The sequence below is a fragment of the Rhododendron vialii genome, chromosome 13a (genome assembly GCF_030253575.1).
Source record: "Rhododendron vialii isolate Sample 1 chromosome 13a, ASM3025357v1".
Taxonomy (NCBI): domain Eukaryota; kingdom Viridiplantae; phylum Streptophyta; class Magnoliopsida; order Ericales; family Ericaceae; genus Rhododendron; species Rhododendron vialii.
The window spans coordinates 6,087,500-6,107,878 of NC_080569.1; the positions used below are offsets into that span (position 1 = coordinate 6,087,500).

Below are 20,379 nucleotides of genomic sequence, written 5' to 3' on the forward strand. Positions count from 1 at the left end.
TACCCTTTATTCGTACATGAAGGTTATTGTCTGCATATTCTCATTTGTTTTCTAGGGCTGTATAGTTCTTACCGCGTTTAAATTTTTTGATTCTGGGTCGGTGTTTTGTTCCTTCATGTGTTCTGGGCACAGCCAGTGATGGCTGGTACATGGTTCTCACTTCTTAGCTTCTCTTTTGATGATGTATGTGTATTAAGATCTGCTGTTAGAATTCAACTGCCTGAGTTAGAGTGTCCACAGTAGCACTATTTATGGGCTTCGGAACTAAACGCCACACTGCCGATTTAAATAAAAACTAAACTAAACTCCATACTCATCCATACTTTGGGATGATGTATTGTATTGTAATGTTCATTGCTGAAAGAAAGGTTAAAAGAAGCAACCAGATATTTTTTTGGTAACAACGGGATGTTTGAATATATGTTTAAGCATGAAATTTCTTGAAGGTCTGGAGAAAAAAAAAGGTCACTCAAGGCCAAGTACTCCACTGAAAATATTCTGTTTGAAATTTTGGGACTTTCAATACGTTCTCTCTACCTCAGTTGTGAAAAGTCCTAAAGATCCTTTACAATGTCCACAATTCCAAACATTGACAAGGAATAGAAGCACAAAAACAAACATCTGCACTTAAAAATATACACAAACAGATTGGCTATTGTTCATCCACTCGAACGCTTTGCTGTGGCTACTTGATGGGAGCTTTCGAGTTAAGGAATTTTATTGAATTGAGCTTCTCATTCTAACAACGAAGAAGGGAATACTTCGCTGGGCATTTACACGTAAGATTGAGGTTCTCAGTAAGCAGTCAATATCTGGATGGATGTTTGATAAGTAGGTGAACACCCTGTTTACGGTTTGATCAGCATGGCTTTTGATACCTATTCCAATTGGGTTAAGAGAGGGAGAGAGCTAGTGTTCTGTGGTGGCAGTGATGGAGGAAGCAAAATGCAAAATTCAATTTTACAATCTAACAATAATAGAAAATCAGTTATTCTGTTAGCGAAGATGTTTCCGAATATATGATCGTAGCTTTTCTGTCACTGTATAAACAAATGTCTTCTGAATGCAATATTTGATATCAACACTTGCATACCTATATAGACAGAAAAAGCTACATCTTCATCAATCAAACCAAAAATTGATAAATGAACTATTAGTTTGAATTGGAAACCTGACAACTAACTTATTCTTTCCACACTGGAATTATTCCTTGAGCTGCCAAACGCTTCTCAACCCAGAAGACAACATGTTTTGCTGTTATTTTCTTCTCAAGAATGAGGAAAGGCTCAACAGTGCTCACTCCTGATCCGTACGAGGAAAGAGAAAACCCTTTTGGACCTATATAAGGAAGGAGAAGGATAATTTATGTGCATTGAGGTAGCAATACGGGTATAGTTTTCAATTTGCCAACCGAAGACATACCAATGAGATCTCCATTGGGGAAGAAGGCCCAAAACGAGAATGGAATGCCCTTCTTCTCAAAGAAACCTTCAAGCTGTTATAAGGTAATGAAACACCAGTTCAGATAACCGATAATTAGCATCTATATATGTATCAATTTTTGTTTTTGTCTTTAGAACTTTTTGGAAGATTTTCTGAGAGCAATTTATTTCTCAAGAACAAGATGTTACAACAAATTTCTGTTTGCTGTTCACAAAAACCTATTTTCCATGGCTTGGATATGCTAGTCGGTCAAGGTGCATGTCCAGGGTCGGGACTCGGGTTCATACCCTCAACACTGTATAGTATTCCTAGACAACATGTTTTAATTAACTACAACCCTACTTGGGAGTTGGAATGAAATGGAATAAAGGAATCTATGGAATTTCTATGTCCCGTGACTCCGTCCATGTGAGAGGTAAGAAGGGTTTCTTTTCTAACTAATCCAAACATCTTGTTCTTCAAGTACAACAAATTAGAGGGTCCGAGTGTATAACTTGCTAGGGTGTTGGACACATATCCCATGCCCTCACCAAATCATCATGTGTTCTACAAAGGTACTTACATATAGTCAAAAAGATCATATAACCCGAAAACACAAACACAATACAATAAGTGTGGCCTTACAGTTTGTATCATAGCCAACCTTGGAATGGGAATCTAATGACAACTTTGAACAGCTGAAATTACTGGAAACATAGGACTTACTCTGTTGTCCCCAAAAGATAACTCAAGCCCAGAGATATCATCTTGAGCTTCAAGAACTGCTCTCAGTGAAGGGATTACATCCTCCTCCATTAGCTCAGGTAGCGGCTTAGCAGGAACTTTTGCCGGGCGTTTTGGCTTCGAAGGAAGTGCTTCATCAGCTGTCTTCACTTCCTTTGTCTCCTTTTCCTTTGTCTCCTTTGTTTCAGTAGCAACTAATTTCAACAACAAAGTAATGACGACAATATAAGAAGGAAAGTACCTGTATAAACAAACAAACAAAAAAGTACCCGTATAAACTCATTTCAACACAGTACTAATTCCTAGCCGGACACATCGGAAAGGGGGAAACAAAGGCATACCTGTAGGTGTAGACGATTCTTGCACAGCGGAGAAGGCAACAGTTGGGCGGAAAGCAACTGATTTACCAACCGTCTGCAGAAACCGGAAATATCAAACATCAAACCCTTAAAAAAAAAAAAAGAAGTTAGCATCATCCATGTTTGCATCATAATTTCAGAGGAATGAAACAAGAAAACCACAATGTTGCTATTACTAAGATGCCAAAACTCATCTCCCTGAGCTTTCCTAGTCTATTGGAAACAATTCGGACATGCTCTTTAACTTGTTTTCAGGATCACACAACTTCTCTTAACTGAATGATACACAGTTCGCAATCTTCCGGAAGGTTTCTCCTAAATAGTGTCATTCAGTAGACGTTTACCAATTTTTTTTTCTTTTTCTTTTTTTGGGTGGGTTTCTCTGATTAGTTCTTCAACCTTGGAATTGGAATCTTCTACTCTTTCTTCCAGTTAGGATAATTGGGGTTCCAACTTCCAACTTCTATCAATTGCAGGTCTCCGAAATAACCCTATAATCCACCATTTTACTTGCATCAGCATCCGAGTCTTCTCCAGAAAGCCAGTTGAAGAAACCTAAATAACTTCAATAATAAGCGCACACACACTGAAGTTCTAAACAAACACACAGATGCATGAATATACATTCGTGAATAGTACATACAGATGCTACATATTTGCATAGACAATTGCATACTGGAGGATCTGGTTTTGCAAATACCGTTAGGAGAGTGGAGGAGCAGTTATTAGCTTTACGGCTGAAGTACGAAGAGGAAGGAAAGCTCGAAATGGCTATCGATCCTCCTACTGTTGTCGCCATTTTGTAGAGATAGAACTACAACTTCGGGAACTACTTGCTCTTTTCTTCTAATGGTCCGTCTCTACAGTCACTCGGTCATGGTTTGCTTTCTTTATCTGTGTGTGTATGTGTGTGTGTGTGTGAGAGAGAGAGAGAGAGGGAGAGAGAGAGGGAGGATGAATTGGGAGCAGAGATCATCATAAGAAGCAGAGGAGCGCAAGAGCCAGCAACGAGCCATTTTGATCCACACAATGCTTCGAGCAATCCATGCCACTAGTTTTTCAAGAGTCAAGAATTTATTACCAGCCCCAGAGGGGTCCGATCTCCATGTCCGGAAAATTCTTGTGCGGAAAGGTTTTTCGGCTGTTGATTTTAAAGGCTGCTGATTTTGTCACTTCTTTTTTGTTAACGTCACTCCCCTGTAAGTGTATTTTTGCACCAAAAATACACTTGCAGGGGAGTGGCGTTAACAAAAAAAGGAGTGGCAAAATCATTTCCCATTTTAAAACATTCAATGGCCAAAAAATCCTTCGGTATAGAAGTACAGGAATTTTTGGCACAAAAGATCCTGTCTCTCCTCATAGTGGGTGGATTTACAACAATATAGTGTCCAAATAAGCTATAGTTTGCTTTAACGCACACGCTCCCTCTCTCAATCTTTGCTTTTGCCTTGCGTATTTAGGCCCCGTTCCGAAACTCAATATAAGTACTTATTTTTTAAGAAGGCAATTTCAAGCTAAAAAATAATGTGTTTACGCAAATAATTTTTCTATCAATATGGATCTAATTTGATAAATCTCATCGAGATCTTTTATACGGTGCAAAAAAAAATTAAAAATTATTTTCCATTTACATTATTTTTAAATTTAAAAATATGAAATAAGTACTTATTTTTTAAGAAGGTGTTCTGGAACGGGACCTTATTCCTCATTAACGCTAATTTTAATTTGAAATGTTATCAAAAGACATTTTTTTTATGTTCACACTCTCGCTCACACACGCACATATGCATTATGCGACTTTGAGAGAAAAGAGAATCGAATTCTTTTCCGGTACTATGGTTGAAAGTTTTTACTGCCTGGCCTTAATAATTTTATCTCTCTTATGTTGCATCAGATATTTCTTCCATACGGATAAAAAAGAAGAATATATTTCTTCCATAATCGTATGTGTGTTTTCATAATGAACAAAATCCACAAGCAAGTTTTGGAAACGAAACAAGTATTTCTGACAATTTTAATTGTTTTCTTTCTTTTTTGTGTGTGTGAAAGCAAAACTAATGATCAGTGATGTCCTCCTTTTGCAACTTCAAGGAACTTTGGTAGGGAGGGAAATCAAGAACGAGTAGGGAAGAAAACACACTACACACTCATAGACCAAACTTCTTAAACCACAACTCCTGTTTCGTGTGTGTGCGCGAGAGAGAGAGAGAGATTACAATTGCATGCCGCGAAGTCTATAACTCACGTCTTGTTGCAACATAATCTCCAATATCAACAACAACATTAGCAATAACGTTAGATTACAATTAGTTTACAAGTCCAATAAACTGCAACGCGGCATTGGAGCTGACAGACGTCGTTAAAATTGCCCAAAGGTTGACCGGTGACAAGTAGCAAAAGTTTAAATAGATAGTCAAATAATTAACGGGCCACTTTCTCATGGTCAAGGCATATTCCTTCATTTGCATAGAAATTGGAGAACTGACGCCAATTTTGCTGAGGAAGAGCACAGCAAAATTGTCATTAAACATGCAGTCTAATGACTTAATCATGTGCTAAGCACCCCCCCGCCCTTCAAAAAAAAAAAAGGAAAAGAAAAAAAAAAGACTTGTCCATAACTTCTCAATTTGCCAGTAAATCTTGTTCGAGATAGAATGTTGCTTACCAAATGGTGCAGTGTTCTCTGGAAGAGAGACTTGAAGCTATCTACAGAATATCTTCAAGATTGACTTTAGAGGTCAAGAACTCTTTAGTTCACTGCACCACCAAAACTTTTTGAGTTCATGATGTCATTTTCTTTGTTGCTTTTCCATTGATGGGTTTTGATTTGTCTTGCTTGAACTTCTGAATCATAGAGTAAACCTGCATACAGAAGATAAATTATGAGATCAAACAGAATGATAATGTAAATACAGATTGGTAGACATATGCAACTCGAATACAAAGATAAGGACATCAAACCATGATTTTACTGCATCTTACTTCATCAAAAATTAAAAAAGAATAGTATTGGCATTCCATATTTCCACCATGAAAATGATGGATAAATTTGTAAATCACAGTTTTGATGACGCTCAACTTTGCATGTCATGGGGTTGAATTTCGTACTCGAGGACTGAGGGACCATTGCTTGAGGAATAGGAAAAGTATAAGCAGGTAAGACCAAGAACGTGAACATTAAACAGCCACCTGGTACAAATATTGCCAGAGCTTAATTCGCTCAGTCCGCCTTAACCGGTCATGTATATGATCCAAAACAAGCAGGCTGCCAAAACCCAGTTTTTACCGACAAGCTAATAGCGTGCATCTTAAGAACGGATAAAAGTTCAAATCAGAAATACTAGCCAACTGTAATATTAAGCATTTTTCCGTTTGAGATGCCATTGGAAAGTGGAAATACCCTTCAAATGGGGACCTTAACACAGAAATCTAGATTGAAGGATTGCCAACTTTGTCTGTTACCTTCCTGACTCCAGATGTTAATCCCATGCTTGAAAGGGCCTTGCCATCCACAGACTTCCATGCCATAGTTTTGCTGTCAGGTTTTCCGTGCAAAACATGCTTCCCGCCTTCATGCCAGCAGAAGCAAAGAAGAATTTTAGCGCAGTATGGGACACCAACTCATGAGTATCTGTGTGTGCGCGCGCATCAACAGACAACAGCATGTGCATGGTGTTGGCATGCATATGGTGTCTCCCACATGCATGTGCACGGCAGCACGTGTACATGTATGTGAAAGGGGGAGAGGTGAGAGGAGAACCAAACCTTTTAGACGTATAACCAGCAACTCCACAAACATCTTAAGACGAATGTGACTGAACACATGGACGTATTCTCCAATATCTTCCCTCGAAACTACAGAACAAGACTTTTTGACGTCTAATTTGAAAGACTTCTTCAAGAACTGATCAATAGCATGTCTTCTTGTGGCCAAATCAGCCTCGACCTCCACCAGGACAGATGGAAACTCCCAGAGGCCAGCAAGTAAACCTTCTTCTGGCCTCTTTACTAGAAGAAATCTACCATCAAGTTGAAATTCCTCTTTAGTATCTTGGCCTTCCAATATCTCCACGACAGTGACAGCAGCAAAGTCATGTCTCTGTTTGGACTTTACAACCTTTATAGGATAATCTGTAACTTGTGCTGATCTCTGTTTCGTGGCCAGAGATAATGCACAACAGTGGGCTGAGACAGGACAAACAGAGCAGCTTGGGCTCAAGGGAGTGCATACTGTAGCACCAAATTCCATTAGAGCCTGGTTGAAATCTCCAGGCCTAGAAGGATCAACTAATTGCCCTGATAGCTTCCTGGCCAAAATATATCCGAAATCCAAATAAGACATGATAGCCAAAAACTCTTGGAAAACATTTTCAAAAATCCTAGTTAGAGGAGACAACAAAACGTTCACTGACAGGATTATGACAGTTACATCATTCCTTTCCTCTAATTCCGAGTATCATCACTGAAGGAAATAGTGTTTTACCTGGATACGTGTTACCTGAGCATTAATAGCAAAACAGCAACGTTTTATCCCTTCTCACCCTATATTGAATCAAATTCTGGAATAAATGACACTTACCAAAAGTTCTTGATTGTGACCGAATGTTTGGGATTAGCAGAAATAGCCTTTAGTCTGGCAACCACCCTAACTACATTTCCATCAACCACTGGCACTGCCTAAAACACAAAAATTTGAAATAATGAAATGGACGAAGATGCTCCTTTCATGACTGGAATAGGAAGTAACACAGGTACCCACCTCCTTGAATGCAATGGAGGCAATTGCACCTGCTGTATAATCTCCTATACCTGGGACCTTCCGAAGAGCTGCAACTGTTTTAGGAAAGATGTCTCCTCCTTCAACAATCTTTTTTGCTCCCTAACAGGTCATGGGAGAGGCAAAAAGGGAGTCACAGAATTAAGTACAGTATGCTGAAATGTTAAGACAAAGATTTCAATCCATTTACAAAAAATAAAATGGTCTTATAGCATGATAATCACTGTAAGTATCATTGTTTTCCTAAACTCACTTGCTCTTCTAAAGATGGAAGATATGACCAATTTATTTAGTGTTTTCAAACAACAGAGGACCAACTTTCTCAGCCGATTTGAGCAGCTCATTTATTCCAACACCCAAATGGCTAAGAATGTCACGATGAGGTATTGAGTTCACCCAACGAAGTAGGCACGGATAGAGAAATACATGCTGCTGTGTCCATTCCCCAAAGTCACCCACCTACTCAGGAATGGCATTTTTTCATGGAAGCTTGCTATAAGCTTCTCAGATGAGGAGCTCTCTCACTTGTAATTTGCTAGACCCTATAACTCCACGATTACTGGCAAGGTGGACCAGTTATCCTCATTTGAGTATAGATAAAGGAGTACCTTCGTCAACCCAAAGGTCAATCTGGAATATGCAAAATAATCATCTTGCTATGAATCTTGAAACAACAACAATTTATCAGCAGGTTTGGCTAGAGGAATTGTAGCACTTAACCAATGTGTGCAAAAGTGCAAATCGTCTGAATCCTCCCGTTACAGTAGATTATCAAAAACTCCCGATATTGTTGAAATATTATCTCGAATAGTACACTTTGAAAATACCAAACAGAACCCAAGAAAAAAAGAAGATTCATATCAAAAAGTTTAAGAAATATCCAGCTGCACAAGGAACTAAGCTATGTAAATAAGTGCAAACATGAAAAACAGCGGCGTAGGAATTTCTCACCTCTAGCAGATACCGTGCTCGTCTGTAATACCCCAAACCCGCCCACATCTCATTCACCTCCTGCACAAACCATAGCAATAAAAACTCTCAAAAAAAAAAAAATTTTAATATCCTTCACAAAATTAACAACACGAGTTCAATCGATAACACAAAGAAAGAGGCGCAAAAAACCTCGAGAGAAGCGCGAGCGAGATGACCAAGAGTAGGCCATTTCTGCATCCACCGGTTAAAGTAACCGATTACGGCCTGAACCCTAGTCTGCTGAAGCATTACTTCAGAAACCCACACAGCATAAGCCCTTCTCTCACTTTCCTCTTCGTCGTTACCATCCTTGCCTTCAACGCTGCAGCTGCTGATTCTTCGCCAAGGGAGGTCCCTCTGGTTGAGGTCGTACCACTCCAGGAGGGAAGCCCTGATTTCTAGGGTTTCGTTTCTGCTGAAACCCAAGTCTTCAATGTCCGACACTGTCGGTGCCTCTTCTTCCTCGTTGTCGTTGTATTTAGGTTTCGTGCGAGTGATCCGTCGTGGTCTCTTTCTGGTGGTGGTGGTCGCGGCCGCAGCCGCCGCTGCATTCGTCTTCTTCTTCGAGCCCATGGATAATAACGGCGAATATTTCGAAGAGCAGAGTATTCCCCGCCAAGCGATTTGTTTGAAAATATTACTACTAGTTCGGGTTGGCTGTGAGTGGCATGGCATGTCAAGCTAAGCTGATTTGTTTTTTGGAATATTTTTTGGTTTCTGGTGAATTTTCCAGCAATTTATTAGCTTATTGTTCACACCCGAGCGATTCCGCGCTCACATCCGCTTTGGATTCGATAAATACATTACTTGTGAAGTATGTATTGATCACATATGTACTAGTACATACAAATTCAAAGAAAAATAAAAAAGACCAAGCGGCAAAAATTTCGATCCATTTGGTTAAATTTATGGATCCTCTAGTCAAAATGAACCAGAAAAATTAAACATAAACCTAAAAAAAAAGACTTCCCATACGGTCTAAAAGTCTGGGAGTTGTTTTTCTTGTTTATGCTTGTTGTAATCTGTTTTTTAGACTTGTAGTAATCTTTTAGTTAATTTGACTGGCTTTTGTTCATTGGGGTTGTAATATGCTAACTCATGTATTGACTCTTTATCTTTTTATGAAGTTCTTTTGTGTGCCCAAAAAAATAAAAATAAAAAAGATTTCCCAATTCCCAATAGATGGACTCTTCTGATAAGTAGCGTTTTAGACATTTTTGAACACCACCATGATTTATGCTGCAAAAAACACCCACTAATCCTGGACAAGGATTGACTCATCTGGAAAAGATACCCAGATACTCATCGCTACTCAAAGGGAAAACTGAAATTTAAAGCACTTTTGGAAGAACCAGACATCTGCATTTTATAATCGACTTGATAAACAAGTAGACGATTCACTACATGGTCTCAGCAAATACCGATTCGGTCCAATAAGAAAGTTGTGCTCCATGATCTAACCCCCATAATAGATTTTACACAAGTGACGAGACCTTCAGCATTTCAGGCATGTTTGATAAACCGTTACAGTTTTGGGAGATCAGTAATGAGGTCAGGACGGTACTTCAACCCGAAATCCGCCTTCACTTCTTTTGCTTTGATGGTTTAAATATATTCGCCTTGAGGTATTTCAGTTCAGCTATGCTTTCCCTGATGTCATCCATTGCTCTATGCTTGTTTTCCTTGGCAGGAGCTTTCCTGTTCTCTAGCAGTAAGTCATGGCGGTTGAACACGAAACGAAGCCAAATTGTCAGAAACTACAACAAATCCAGTCAGAGCTTTATGAAGTTTGGAGGAATGACCCTACGTACGGAATTCAAATAAACGAACATTTTCACAAAGATCCAACATGAAGCAGAGAAAGACGTACCCATTTGAACTGGAAAAGAAAATTAATAACTATTACCTTTAGGGTACCACCGAAAGCACAGGGCCCTGACACTGCTAACGTCAACGATTACATGGTAGAAAAGACTGGCCAAATCTGGCATATACTTCTGCAAAAAAAGGAAATTGGGGAATATAGCAAAACAACTTCAGATGTCGAATTGTACTTGAAAAAATGAAAAGGGACAAACAACTACCAAGAAGGCATTTGGAGGAAATCATGCTAATGAAAAAAATATGTTCAAAATTCGCAGTTAAAAACATCTGCTAGAATGGCTAAGATGACAGTAAGTAAACCCTTCTTTCTTATTTGAAGATAGTGAAAACAGAGTCCTGGTTTCTTTTCTCCACAGTAACAAAACACGGCCATTAATCAGAATGACTCCCAATCAGAAATGTTAATGTATATAACTTGAGAGTAATGGCAGACCATCAGAGATTACAAGGACAAATCAACAGGTTTTCAGTCAACCAAGGAAAACGCACTTACCAGTTACCAAGATAAAATTGCTAAAAATAAACATAGAAAAAACCCTCCTACCTTCAAAAACAGAAAATCCGTGTAAACTGAATTTCCGGCAAGAAGAGGTGTATACGTGCCTACGTATCTCTTTACAAACTCAATAACCTAGAACAAGGAAAAACATGTCAGTGAAGATTAGATTGAACAACGGAATTGAAAACCAAGCTGCAGAAAAATGTATATTATCAAGCATCGTCATCCAGGTTATGTGAATGGTAACCACCCAAACCCAACTAAACCTTGTGGCCCAATCAATTCGGATCGGCTATGTGGAATCTTGTTCGCTCATGTGGATGCTAAAAATTCTCTCTAAAATAGCTTTTGAATTTAAAGAAATAATCGTTACCGTGAGAACTACAAGAATGTAAATACGACGATGTGATACTATTTCAAATACTTATGGAAGTCATACTATTTCAAGGCTATCGTACGTGTCAATCTGTTACATGCTGGCTCTCTGCATAAGCGAAAAAGGTGACAATGAGAAGTGCATTACATGCTGCTTCACCAAAGTTCATAATACCAAGCAATCCAAATAGGATATACTCCACATGGTGCCCCAAAAGAAAAGTTTGCAAACCAACTTATCAGGACATTGTTCTCTAAAAATGCCACAAACTTTATGGAGGAGATACTACCCCGTAGAACAGTTATTGCATCCTTGAAGGGTTTGGACTTAATTTACCAAGGGTGTGCTATTGAAAAGCTCAAACTAAACTTACCCAGTGAAAAATTCACAAGCAAGTTATAGACGATAGATTCTTTGATCTCATATTGAAGTACTGTAGTACTCACTATGCATTTCTACATTGAAGAATTAGCCATTCCCAAATATGAACTTTAAGCCTTACCAGTACAAGACACAGCCAAAAAGAAAGGTTAGCAACTAAAAAGATTACCTGCTTTTCAGCCTCCTGTTCACCAGTTGTACTTTGGAGCACCTTTTCTGTCAACCCTGAGTTCAACTTAAAATGATTAAGCTTACACAAGCCTTGCTAAGGCAAGAAGACCCATCTTAAATGCACCTATATGCATGCAAGGAACATAATGGTGGAACATAATAGCATATACAATCAAGGTGACAGCAATAGCACTCATAGCCTAAGATTTCCAAATTGCTTACCACTTGCTGCATGATGAGTTTGACACCATTCTCCCATTCTATCCAAACATTCCTTACTTTGATAGATTACCAAATCAGGACCCTGAATAGAGTACGAAAAGATTCAGTTTGCAATAAACGGAGAATCACTTCAGAGGCTACCGTTAATGGGTTTTCATGCATAAGATCTACTAACACAAACAAGTGAGAGAGCACTTCAAGGTCCAAGTCATGAGATTTAATCGTGCAAGTGATAAAATTAATCAATGATCAATGAAAAACAAAATAAAATGCAACCAGAAAGCGGAACCATTAATTAGAGTACTTATATTTTCTTTTCCCTGATTTCATTTAATACAGTCATCTGAAGTTTGCCTCAAGTCAAGCAGAAAGAAGTATAATAAATCACAGAGAGGCATACGGTAGAGAATCTACTGACGAATCAGGATCATATCGCAGAGCGCAACTGATTGTGAATATAGTATCACCTCCTTAATACTCGTTAAACCGTTTAACACATGTGTGGGCACGCATAGTAACTAAATTTCTTTGATTTCAACAATGGCGTTGAATGTCGACACAGATACAAGATGTTTGACATGGAGAACTCTAGTAATAAAGGCACAGGATGCAAAATACAAATGAATAGTCTATATATGTATAAAACTTATGTGCATACTACCCTTTAGCACATCCGCCTGAAGTCTCCAGTATTGTCAAGTATGACATCACCGATTGTTGTGATCTTAAATAAAGACAAAAATCAGAAAGGTTGGGAACGGCAACATACGGAAATAGACTCTACGAAAAGGATAATAACCTAGAAAAAATGTTGTAACGAGCACATAAGTGAACAACACCAATTCTTTGGAATCATGGTGTCCAGAGAGAGAGAGAGACCTCAATCGATTTGGACAAATTGCCATCTGTGACTACACAAGCAATCTCCAGTATTCTGTCAACTTCCACATTTAGACCTGCGTAGGTAACAAAAAACCTATATAACAGCCAATATGAATGCAAAGAACAGCCGACTATGAGAACATTTCTAACCAAGAAAATCATATCAATTTAAACAGGATAATTTCAAGGCATGATTTTCCAAGAACCTAATCATAGTCATCTTTCTTGTATCACTGGAGTCTTACTTTATCTTTATCTAGTATAACTAACAATCTGGCTTGGTAATACATTTTCTACTGTTTCGTATGATGGTGGTATTTAGTCAATATTATGTATTTCTAGACATGGGCTGTAATTCTCCCATGAGCTTGTGAGTCCAGTCATGTAATTTTGAACTTATAAGAAGAGTCTTATTCAGGCTCATGTAGGATTTGGCAGACATTTTGGCCAGCGTCGGGGTCCAAGCTGAGGAGGACAGGGAAGTGTTCCAGAACGTATCTCATAAGTGGATCATGGATGATATAACGCAGTGGGTCTAGAGAAGAGTGTTTAGTCTGTTTTTCTTTCCTACTTATCCAAAAAGATAAGAGGTTTTGGCCCATTTGGCAAATATAAGAAGTTAAATCCTGCTAGGAAGAGTTTATCTGTTGTATCCAAAGAAGACCTTGAGACAGCTATACGTTTTTTACATATCAAAGCAATTCCAGGCAATATACTGCCATTCACTTCACTGACATGTTTGATGTTGCAAATTTTGTACAACCATATATTCCGTATGAGAATCCTCTTTTCTTGCCCCAGCCAAGGAACTGAGTGCTAGTTGAATGAATTAAAACAATACATACCTGTCATTTCCAAATCAATCCAAACAAGCGGCAACTTATACTCTCCTGAAACCATTTCTACGGGTTGTTGACACCCACTGTCACTCTTGGTAAGTATCGTTTCTCCTGAGCTGTCACCCTTTTCCTCGCCCCTAGCTGCATCATGGACACACTTTAGTGGCATCAAATAGACACTGAAAACAGAAATGTGAAGTTAATTGGCAAGGAGTAATCAGCACAATAAAATTAAAAATCTTGAGGATTCATCTCCCAACCAAGTATTACAGATTAGCAGTTTTATGATACCGTAGCTATGAATCTCATTTTCCCATCACATGTGACTACATTAGAAAAATATGCCGCCATTCTAACCACGATGTCTATCAAAGTTCAAGGTCAATAACGATTCAAAGGTCAGATTAGACCCCCAAAATCGATCCCTTGTAGAGTTGAGTTCATCTGAGTTTTAGTGCACAAGGAAAATAGAAGTAACAGTAATACATAACACACGAAAAAAAGGGATAAAGATGGCAGATTTATGTGCAGTTTAACCTCTTTCATTAGCATTTTCCTGATGAACAGTAGGTACTGCAGAGTCTGTCTGTTCTCTGTCATCTGCAACATCCACTTCAAGCAAGGAAAATGCATTTGCAAACTGATTCATTTGCTATTTTTCAATCGTTCACCTCCTGCCATGTGGATTTATTAGAAAGTTATCGTTGGAGGCAAAAGTTCACTAGCAAGTCATGCTCCAAAGAGAGTAAACTTGTCAAAATGAAACCTTAGAACCAGATAGTCCAAAAAACAAAAAACAAAAAAATAATGTTACAGAACAATTTCTGGAATCATTCAACTGGACATCCAAACCAAAGAAAGTAAGCGGGTCGACATCCAATTAAAACAAGGAACGTGGAGCAGATTAGAACATTTTGGCAGGGCAAAATTCTCTTGTGAATGCCAGCCCCACCTCTCTGAGAAGAGTTGGGGGAAAAGGTCATTGTCACTAAAAGAAATGATCATCCTTGTTGCGGTTGGCGACTCCATGCAAGCCACCCCCTGCGGAGGTGTTGTGCACGCCATAAGTTGGAAGCATTGTTGGGTTTTATCCACGAATTTAAGTGAGGAACATAGAATTTGGTTTGCCCAAATACTCTAAGAAAAGCCACATACATTCCCAACATTTAGAAAATCCTAAAAACCTGTAAGAAAGAACTGCTTAATTATTAGCCCAATCGCTTGTACCCCTTGGTTTTCAAGGGGCTGGGGTACTTGACATCGAACGCCCACAAGTAGTAGTCTTAACAACAAGCAAACATCATATTACCTGTAGTCTGTAGATAAATAAAGGCATGACCCGTACAGTGTGTGTGCGTGTGTGTGTGTGTGCAGCATTACAGATTTGCTCAACAAATCAAGTAAAATCACTTGTTATGCTTTTCCACCAATGGGGCATCTAGTTTTCTAAATCAAACAAAGGCTCCTAATTCAATTCATTTAAAATCCCAACAAAAATTAATAATTACCACACACACACACACACATTGGCGCACACACTTATGAGTTCAAGCTCCTTGTAAAGATCGTTTCCTCCACGGGTATGTTCACCTACACCGCGAAATACAGATACACCTCCATGAGATTTGGAAATATTAATCAGTTCCATATTTGAGAACTTTTACCCACCCCTAATAACTCGATTTTTCCTCCACAGCGATAAGGGCTTAAAAGCTACTACTTTAATTCCTGTTTTCAAAATAGATAACAGAGCAAAAGAAAACAAAGGGGGAAAAAATATAAACACAACCCTAATGCAAATATCACTACATGAAGAAAACAACAATAAGCCTTAAGTGGGGACGCATGCCAAACAGAAGCAACCTAAGCAAACAATATTTTGTGCATACCCAAAGAAACAGACAGTGTTTCGAGGTAAATAAGTTGCCATCAAAGAGAGGCAACCTAAGTTGTCGCAGAGATCGTCCAAACAAAGGAAGACATAATAAAGAGATGAGTGGGGATTAATGTAAAAACAAACCCAACAATAACAGCAACACACGAGTAGTGATGACTTGGTAATGAAGTTGGAAATCAATGGCGGAATCGAGAATATGGCATGAAAGCGACTCCTCTACGGGATCCTCATCCTACCGAGTTCAAACTCCAGCAGTTGGAGAAGATGGCTGCTTTTTACCATGTCGACTGTCTTTGATCGAAGAGAAAGTGGTGCCTCGGTTGAGTTTGGTTAAGAGTTTAGTTTAGTTTAGTTTTGGACATTTGGTAGTGGGTGAAAAGAGAAATAGAGTAATGATTGAAAATAAGAGTAATGATTAGAGAGAGATAGAGAGATGTGAAAGTAATAATTAGAAAAATAAGATAGTGATTGAAAAAAGAAGTAAGGTAATGATTGAAAAACAAAACTAAAATGGCAAACGAACAAAGACTCTTTTATCTGATGAAAAAAAGAAAGTCTCGCATTTCACACTAACTACACAAATCAGCTCCCACGTGTCACCAAAGTCTCACATTTCATTTCAACACATATTATATGTGTTTGCTTCAAAAAAAAGTAAGAATTGCTTGATTACTGTAGTATTTTATTTACAGACCTAATTCCTAGTATTTTATTTATGGACCTAATAATTTCAAGTTTATTCTTGTTCTGCGTGCTACTTAGCTTGTGGGCTTTCGATCGATGTTTTCTATCGCGATACATACAACATTAACAAAAATAAGTAACAAATATGTATAATAATAACATTAATGACTAACCTGATCAGTCGTAAATTCTGTTGTGTAATCACGCCCAACGTAGGATCGAGCTGCTCTCCCCACAAGGAACATCATTCGCAATATCGTTCCCAATTCACCAACTTTCCGAAAATGAAAAATTGTACTGATTCATAATGTTCTTTTATGAATTATGAAAATGAAATCAAAATAGAGGAAAATTGTGATGATGTGGTGAATGAAAGTAAGTATGAATATATAGACCAAGGCATATAGAAGCGAATATATAGGCAACTGAATATATAGGCCAACGTTCTGTCGAATTGTTGCAATATGCAACAATCCTATCAATGTTGCAAATTCAACTTTGAACCAAGTACCTGCAACCTTGAAGCAATCACCAGCTTAAGTTGCAGAACCAATCACCTGCAACCTTGAAGCAATCACCTGCAAGAAACGTTGAAGCAATCACCTGCAACTTAAGTTGCAGAACCAATTATCCGAGTTTTTTTTTTTGCTTTATTTAATTAATAATGTCTATACTCTTTATTTTTTTATTTTTTATTTATATAAAATTATTTAAATGTTTCGATTTTCAATCCGATTGAATCGGTAGAAAGATCTTTTTTTTTTATCATTTTATCTTCAATGGTCATAATGAATTTTTGGCCTCGCAGAATCAAATATCTCTTAGGGCTAATCAACGAGAGCTTTAGAGTTAAAATTTAATTATTGCTATTTAGGATAAAATGATAAGGAAACTAAAATCTTTTCACCGGTTCAAATGAATTGAAATTTGGAACACTTAATTTTTTTAATCTTTTTAAGCAGTTTATATATTAAAAATATAGTTAAAAATTAAGTGTTCCAAATTTCAATCTGTTTGAACTTTGAACCGGTGGAGAGATTTTAGTTTCCTGATCATTTTATCCTAAATGGCCATAATTAAATTTTGACTTTAGGGCTCTCGTTGATTAATCCTAAGAGATATTTGATTCTACGACTTTCTTAGGCCTAATTAACGAAAGCCTTAAAGTCAAAATTTAATTATGACCATTTAGGATAAAATAAAATAAAAACTAAAATCTTTCCATCAGTTCAAATGGATTGAAATTTGAAACACTTAATTTTTTTAACCTTTTTAGACAGTTTATATATTTAAAAATATAGTTAAAAAGTTAAGTGTTCAAAATTTCAATTTGTTTGAACATGTGAAAAGATTTTAGTTTTCTGATCATTTTATTCTAAATGGCCATAATTAAATTTTGACTTTAGGGCTCTTGTTGGTTAGCCCTAAAAGATATTTGATTCTACGAGATCAAAATTTTATTATGACCATTAAAGATAAAATGATAAAAAAAAGGGATCTTTTCTCCGATTCAACCGGATTGAAAATCGGAACACTAAAATAATTTTAAGTAAATAAAAAAGTAAAAAGGATACAGATTATAAACATTATTAATTAAATAAAAAAATAATAGAAAATGAGTTCGGATATATTTGGGCCATTTTCGGTTTAAGGGGGTGGTGGGGTCGGGGGTAAAAAGGAGAAGAGGTAACTCGTGTCGGGGGGTTGTCTGACACGGGGGATTAGTAATTCGCCACTTAGACGAGCTCACGTTGTATCCGAACAAGTCATCCGGGTTGTTCAAAAGAATTTAAATGTTGAACGGTCCAAATCGAAAGAGTCTCTCTTCTCTCCCCTACCACCCTCTTTCTTCTTCTGTTTTTCTCTTTAAATCTGAGTCATTCAAAATTGAAATGAACAGCTCGAATATAGTAATGTTCGGACACCACATGGTGCACCCAAAATTTTTTGAAAGTGGTAAATGCAACGGCTTCAGTGCAGTAGTACTTTGGTAAGAGTAGACATCAGTCATAACTCGTAATCTCAAAAGTCAAGCTACCCAACTTTAAAATAAAATTTCGGACACAATTCAGAGTTGTTGATGCATGTGTGTCTGGAATCGTTAATGCACGCGTATGCATCTAACAGTTACAGATACAATTGTATGCGGAATTGTGTTTTAAAATTTTGCAGGTAGTATTATTACGTCATTTGCAGGGGGGAGAGAAAAGTGGTTCGACATCTTACTGTGGAGGTCCGAACAATAATGGACCGAGAGGATCGGTTTCGCCGAGGGTGCGGGCTAAAATATTATTTAAAAAAAACTAATTGAGATGTAAAAACAAAATCTATACTATTACACAGTATCAATTAAAAAATAGGGAAAATTTTCAAAAAAACCTTTCAACTATCACTGCAATGTTTTATAGACCTTCAAACTTCATTAAATGTTAATTAGACCCCTGAACTTTACCAAATTTTTTCAATTACACTCATGCCGTCAATATCCGTCAATTTCTTAACGAAAGATGCTTACATGGCATCAAGGCTCTGCCGGCGGTGGGAAATTAGAACTATTGGAGCAGTGATTGTAAAAAAAAAAATACACAAAAGAAACAAAAGTCAAAAAATAAACCCTTCTCTCTCTCCCACACACACGCACAAATTGAATTGAAACCCAAACCCACTCAAATCCTTGTCCAAAATAAAGAACTTCCTGTTATTCAACCTTCAAATACAATTCCCACTAACCCCCTTAAACATTGTCGGTCCGCAACCCCCTTCCCCCACCATGCAAATATCTCTTTTGTACGCTAGTCGTCAAACCCAACCACCTATTTTGCAAACTACCAATTAACAGAGCCACCAACATCGTGAGGACCGTATTGGCGGAGTAGTCAGACAACCCGGTAGCCAAATGCCGTTACGAAGCGTCAAAATTATAAGAATTGTAATTCATTTTGGTAAAATATTTTTCCTGAAATTTTTTTATTTTTGTCACATAATCACATCCCCGTTGTTTTGGTTTGATGATAAGGAAACAGATTAGGGGGCATTTGGGAGCCAGGCATGGATTTTGTGTATGCAAATGGGTTTATCAATGGGGTATGGATTTTCTTTAAAACTAGGCAAGTGGAGAAGATGATAGCGCGATTGTGATGTCTTCGGAGGGGTGCCGATCGTGTCATAATACAGAAAGCTGTATGGTGCTATTGGCTGTGTCCTGTGTGGATCAATCACCCGTGGTGACGCTATTGGAGTTGGACCAGAGGGAGAAAAGTGTGTGCGCGCGCGTGAGAGAGAGAGAGAGAGGGATTTGGTGGAGGAGCACCCAATAATTTTTCTAGAAGGAGAGAGAGAAACGTTTGTTTATTTGGGGTTATAATGAGGGTCCCCACCCAGGTGACTTAGCATTGACTTAGCATTCCACATAGGCATCGATCTTCCGTTAAGAATTGACAGAAATAAACGGCATGGGTGTAACAGAAAAAATGTTGTAAAGTTCAGAGGTCTAATTAACATTTAATGAAGTTTGGAGGTTTATGTTGACATTGCAGTGATAGTTCAGAGGTTTTTTTGAAATTTTTTCTAAAAAATACAATAATTTTTATATCCAGTTATGATAGAACGAGGAACAAAAAATAGAGACGCATGAAGTATTAATTTTGTAAGATACAAATATATTAATTAAAGAGTTATATGCACATGGAGATTAAAATCCTCATCATCTCAAACAGAGAATCCTCCTCAAGTTTTATATTTAAATGACCAAATTTCATCCTCTCAAAATATAGTTTGGAGTCCCTTGTAGGGGCCCATACTATCAAGTGGAGCTTTTATAGCTCGTTTGGATGGATTGATATAGAGAGAGAAGAAAGGAAATGGAGGGAATATGTATCTCCCCTTTATTTGGATACCCAAAAAGGTGAGAGAAGGAGGGAGAGGATGAGATTCAGGAACCCTAACAACCCCTAATTTATTTTTTACCAAAGTTGGCGTGATTCCATGAGGAAGGGAGATTCAGGTGTTCAAAATTTTGAGGTTTCCAATTTGACCCCTGCTACATCCCTTACCTTCCCGCCACCGCCGCACCACCACTTCATGTCCTCAACCTTCCATTGATGCTGCAACCCAGAGAGAGAGAGACTGCTTTTGCTAGGGCTACAAGTAAGACACTTGGTTTGGGGGATCAAATTGTTTATCTTCTTTAGGTTTGGTTTGGGTTCAACAACAGGTTATGAGGAGAGAGAGTGTGTGTGTGATTCCACACGTCTGATTCTATCGAGTGATG

The 20,379-nt window shown here is 37.9% G+C and overlaps 3 protein-coding genes across 9 annotated transcripts; all 3 read right to left on the minus strand.

Annotated features, from left to right (window-relative positions):
* Positions 1 to 974: 974 nt before the first annotated feature.
* LOC131314198 (uncharacterized) lies at positions 975 to 3,613 on the minus strand. 2 transcript variants are annotated; one of them, XM_058342703.1, is made up of 6 exons: positions 3,226 to 3,567; positions 2,508 to 2,580; positions 2,149 to 2,360; positions 1,423 to 1,495; positions 1,184 to 1,338; positions 975 to 1,093 (listed from the first exon to the last, which is right to left on the minus strand). In XM_058342703.1, the coding sequence occupies exons 1-5, from the start codon at positions 3,322 to 3,324 to the stop codon at positions 1,184 to 1,186; spliced, it is 612 nt and encodes a 203-aa protein (XP_058198686.1). In that variant the 5' UTR covers positions 3,325 to 3,567; the 3' UTR covers positions 975 to 1,093. The 2 variants fall into 2 exon arrangements, with proteins under 2 accessions (XP_058198686.1, XP_058198687.1); XM_058342704.1 differs by having other exon boundaries at positions 975 to 1,338; positions 3,226 to 3,613.
* Positions 3,614 to 4,717: 1,104 nt separating this feature from the next.
* On the minus strand, positions 4,718 to 8,957 carry LOC131313263 (adenine DNA glycosylase). Of its 2 annotated transcripts, none has more exons than XM_058341479.1 (8): positions 8,425 to 8,957; positions 8,254 to 8,313; positions 7,281 to 7,404; positions 7,105 to 7,198; positions 6,291 to 6,832; positions 5,988 to 6,094; positions 5,191 to 5,387; positions 4,718 to 5,021 (listed from the first exon to the last, which is right to left on the minus strand). In XM_058341479.1, the coding sequence occupies exons 1-7, from the start codon at positions 8,947 to 8,949 to the stop codon at positions 5,307 to 5,309; spliced, it is 1,533 nt and encodes a 510-aa protein (XP_058197462.1). In that variant the 5' UTR covers positions 8,950 to 8,957; the 3' UTR covers positions 4,718 to 5,021; positions 5,191 to 5,306. The 2 variants fall into 2 exon arrangements, with proteins under 2 accessions (XP_058197462.1, XP_058197461.1); XM_058341478.1 differs by having other exon boundaries at positions 4,719 to 5,021; positions 7,105 to 7,202; positions 7,285 to 7,404.
* Positions 8,958 to 9,614: 657 nt separating this feature from the next.
* Positions 9,615 to 15,742, minus strand: LOC131313722 (oligoribonuclease-like). 5 transcript variants are annotated; one of them, XM_058342190.1, is made up of 9 exons: positions 15,662 to 15,742; positions 14,066 to 14,202; positions 13,535 to 13,669; positions 12,687 to 12,763; positions 11,808 to 11,889; positions 11,584 to 11,639; positions 10,703 to 10,789; positions 10,181 to 10,271; positions 9,615 to 9,979 (listed from the first exon to the last, which is right to left on the minus strand). In XM_058342190.1, exons 2-9 carry the CDS (start codon positions 14,175 to 14,177, stop codon positions 9,858 to 9,860), a joined length of 762 nt encoding a protein of 253 aa, XP_058198173.1. In that variant the 5' UTR covers positions 14,178 to 14,202; positions 15,662 to 15,742; the 3' UTR covers positions 9,615 to 9,857. The 5 variants fall into 5 exon arrangements, with proteins under 5 accessions (XP_058198173.1, XP_058198171.1, XP_058198172.1 ...); XM_058342188.1 differs by having other exon boundaries at positions 15,549 to 15,733; XM_058342189.1 differs by lacking the exon at positions 15,662 to 15,742 and adding an exon at positions 15,418 to 15,544.
* Between the last annotated feature and the right edge of the window lie 4,637 nt (positions 15,743 to 20,379).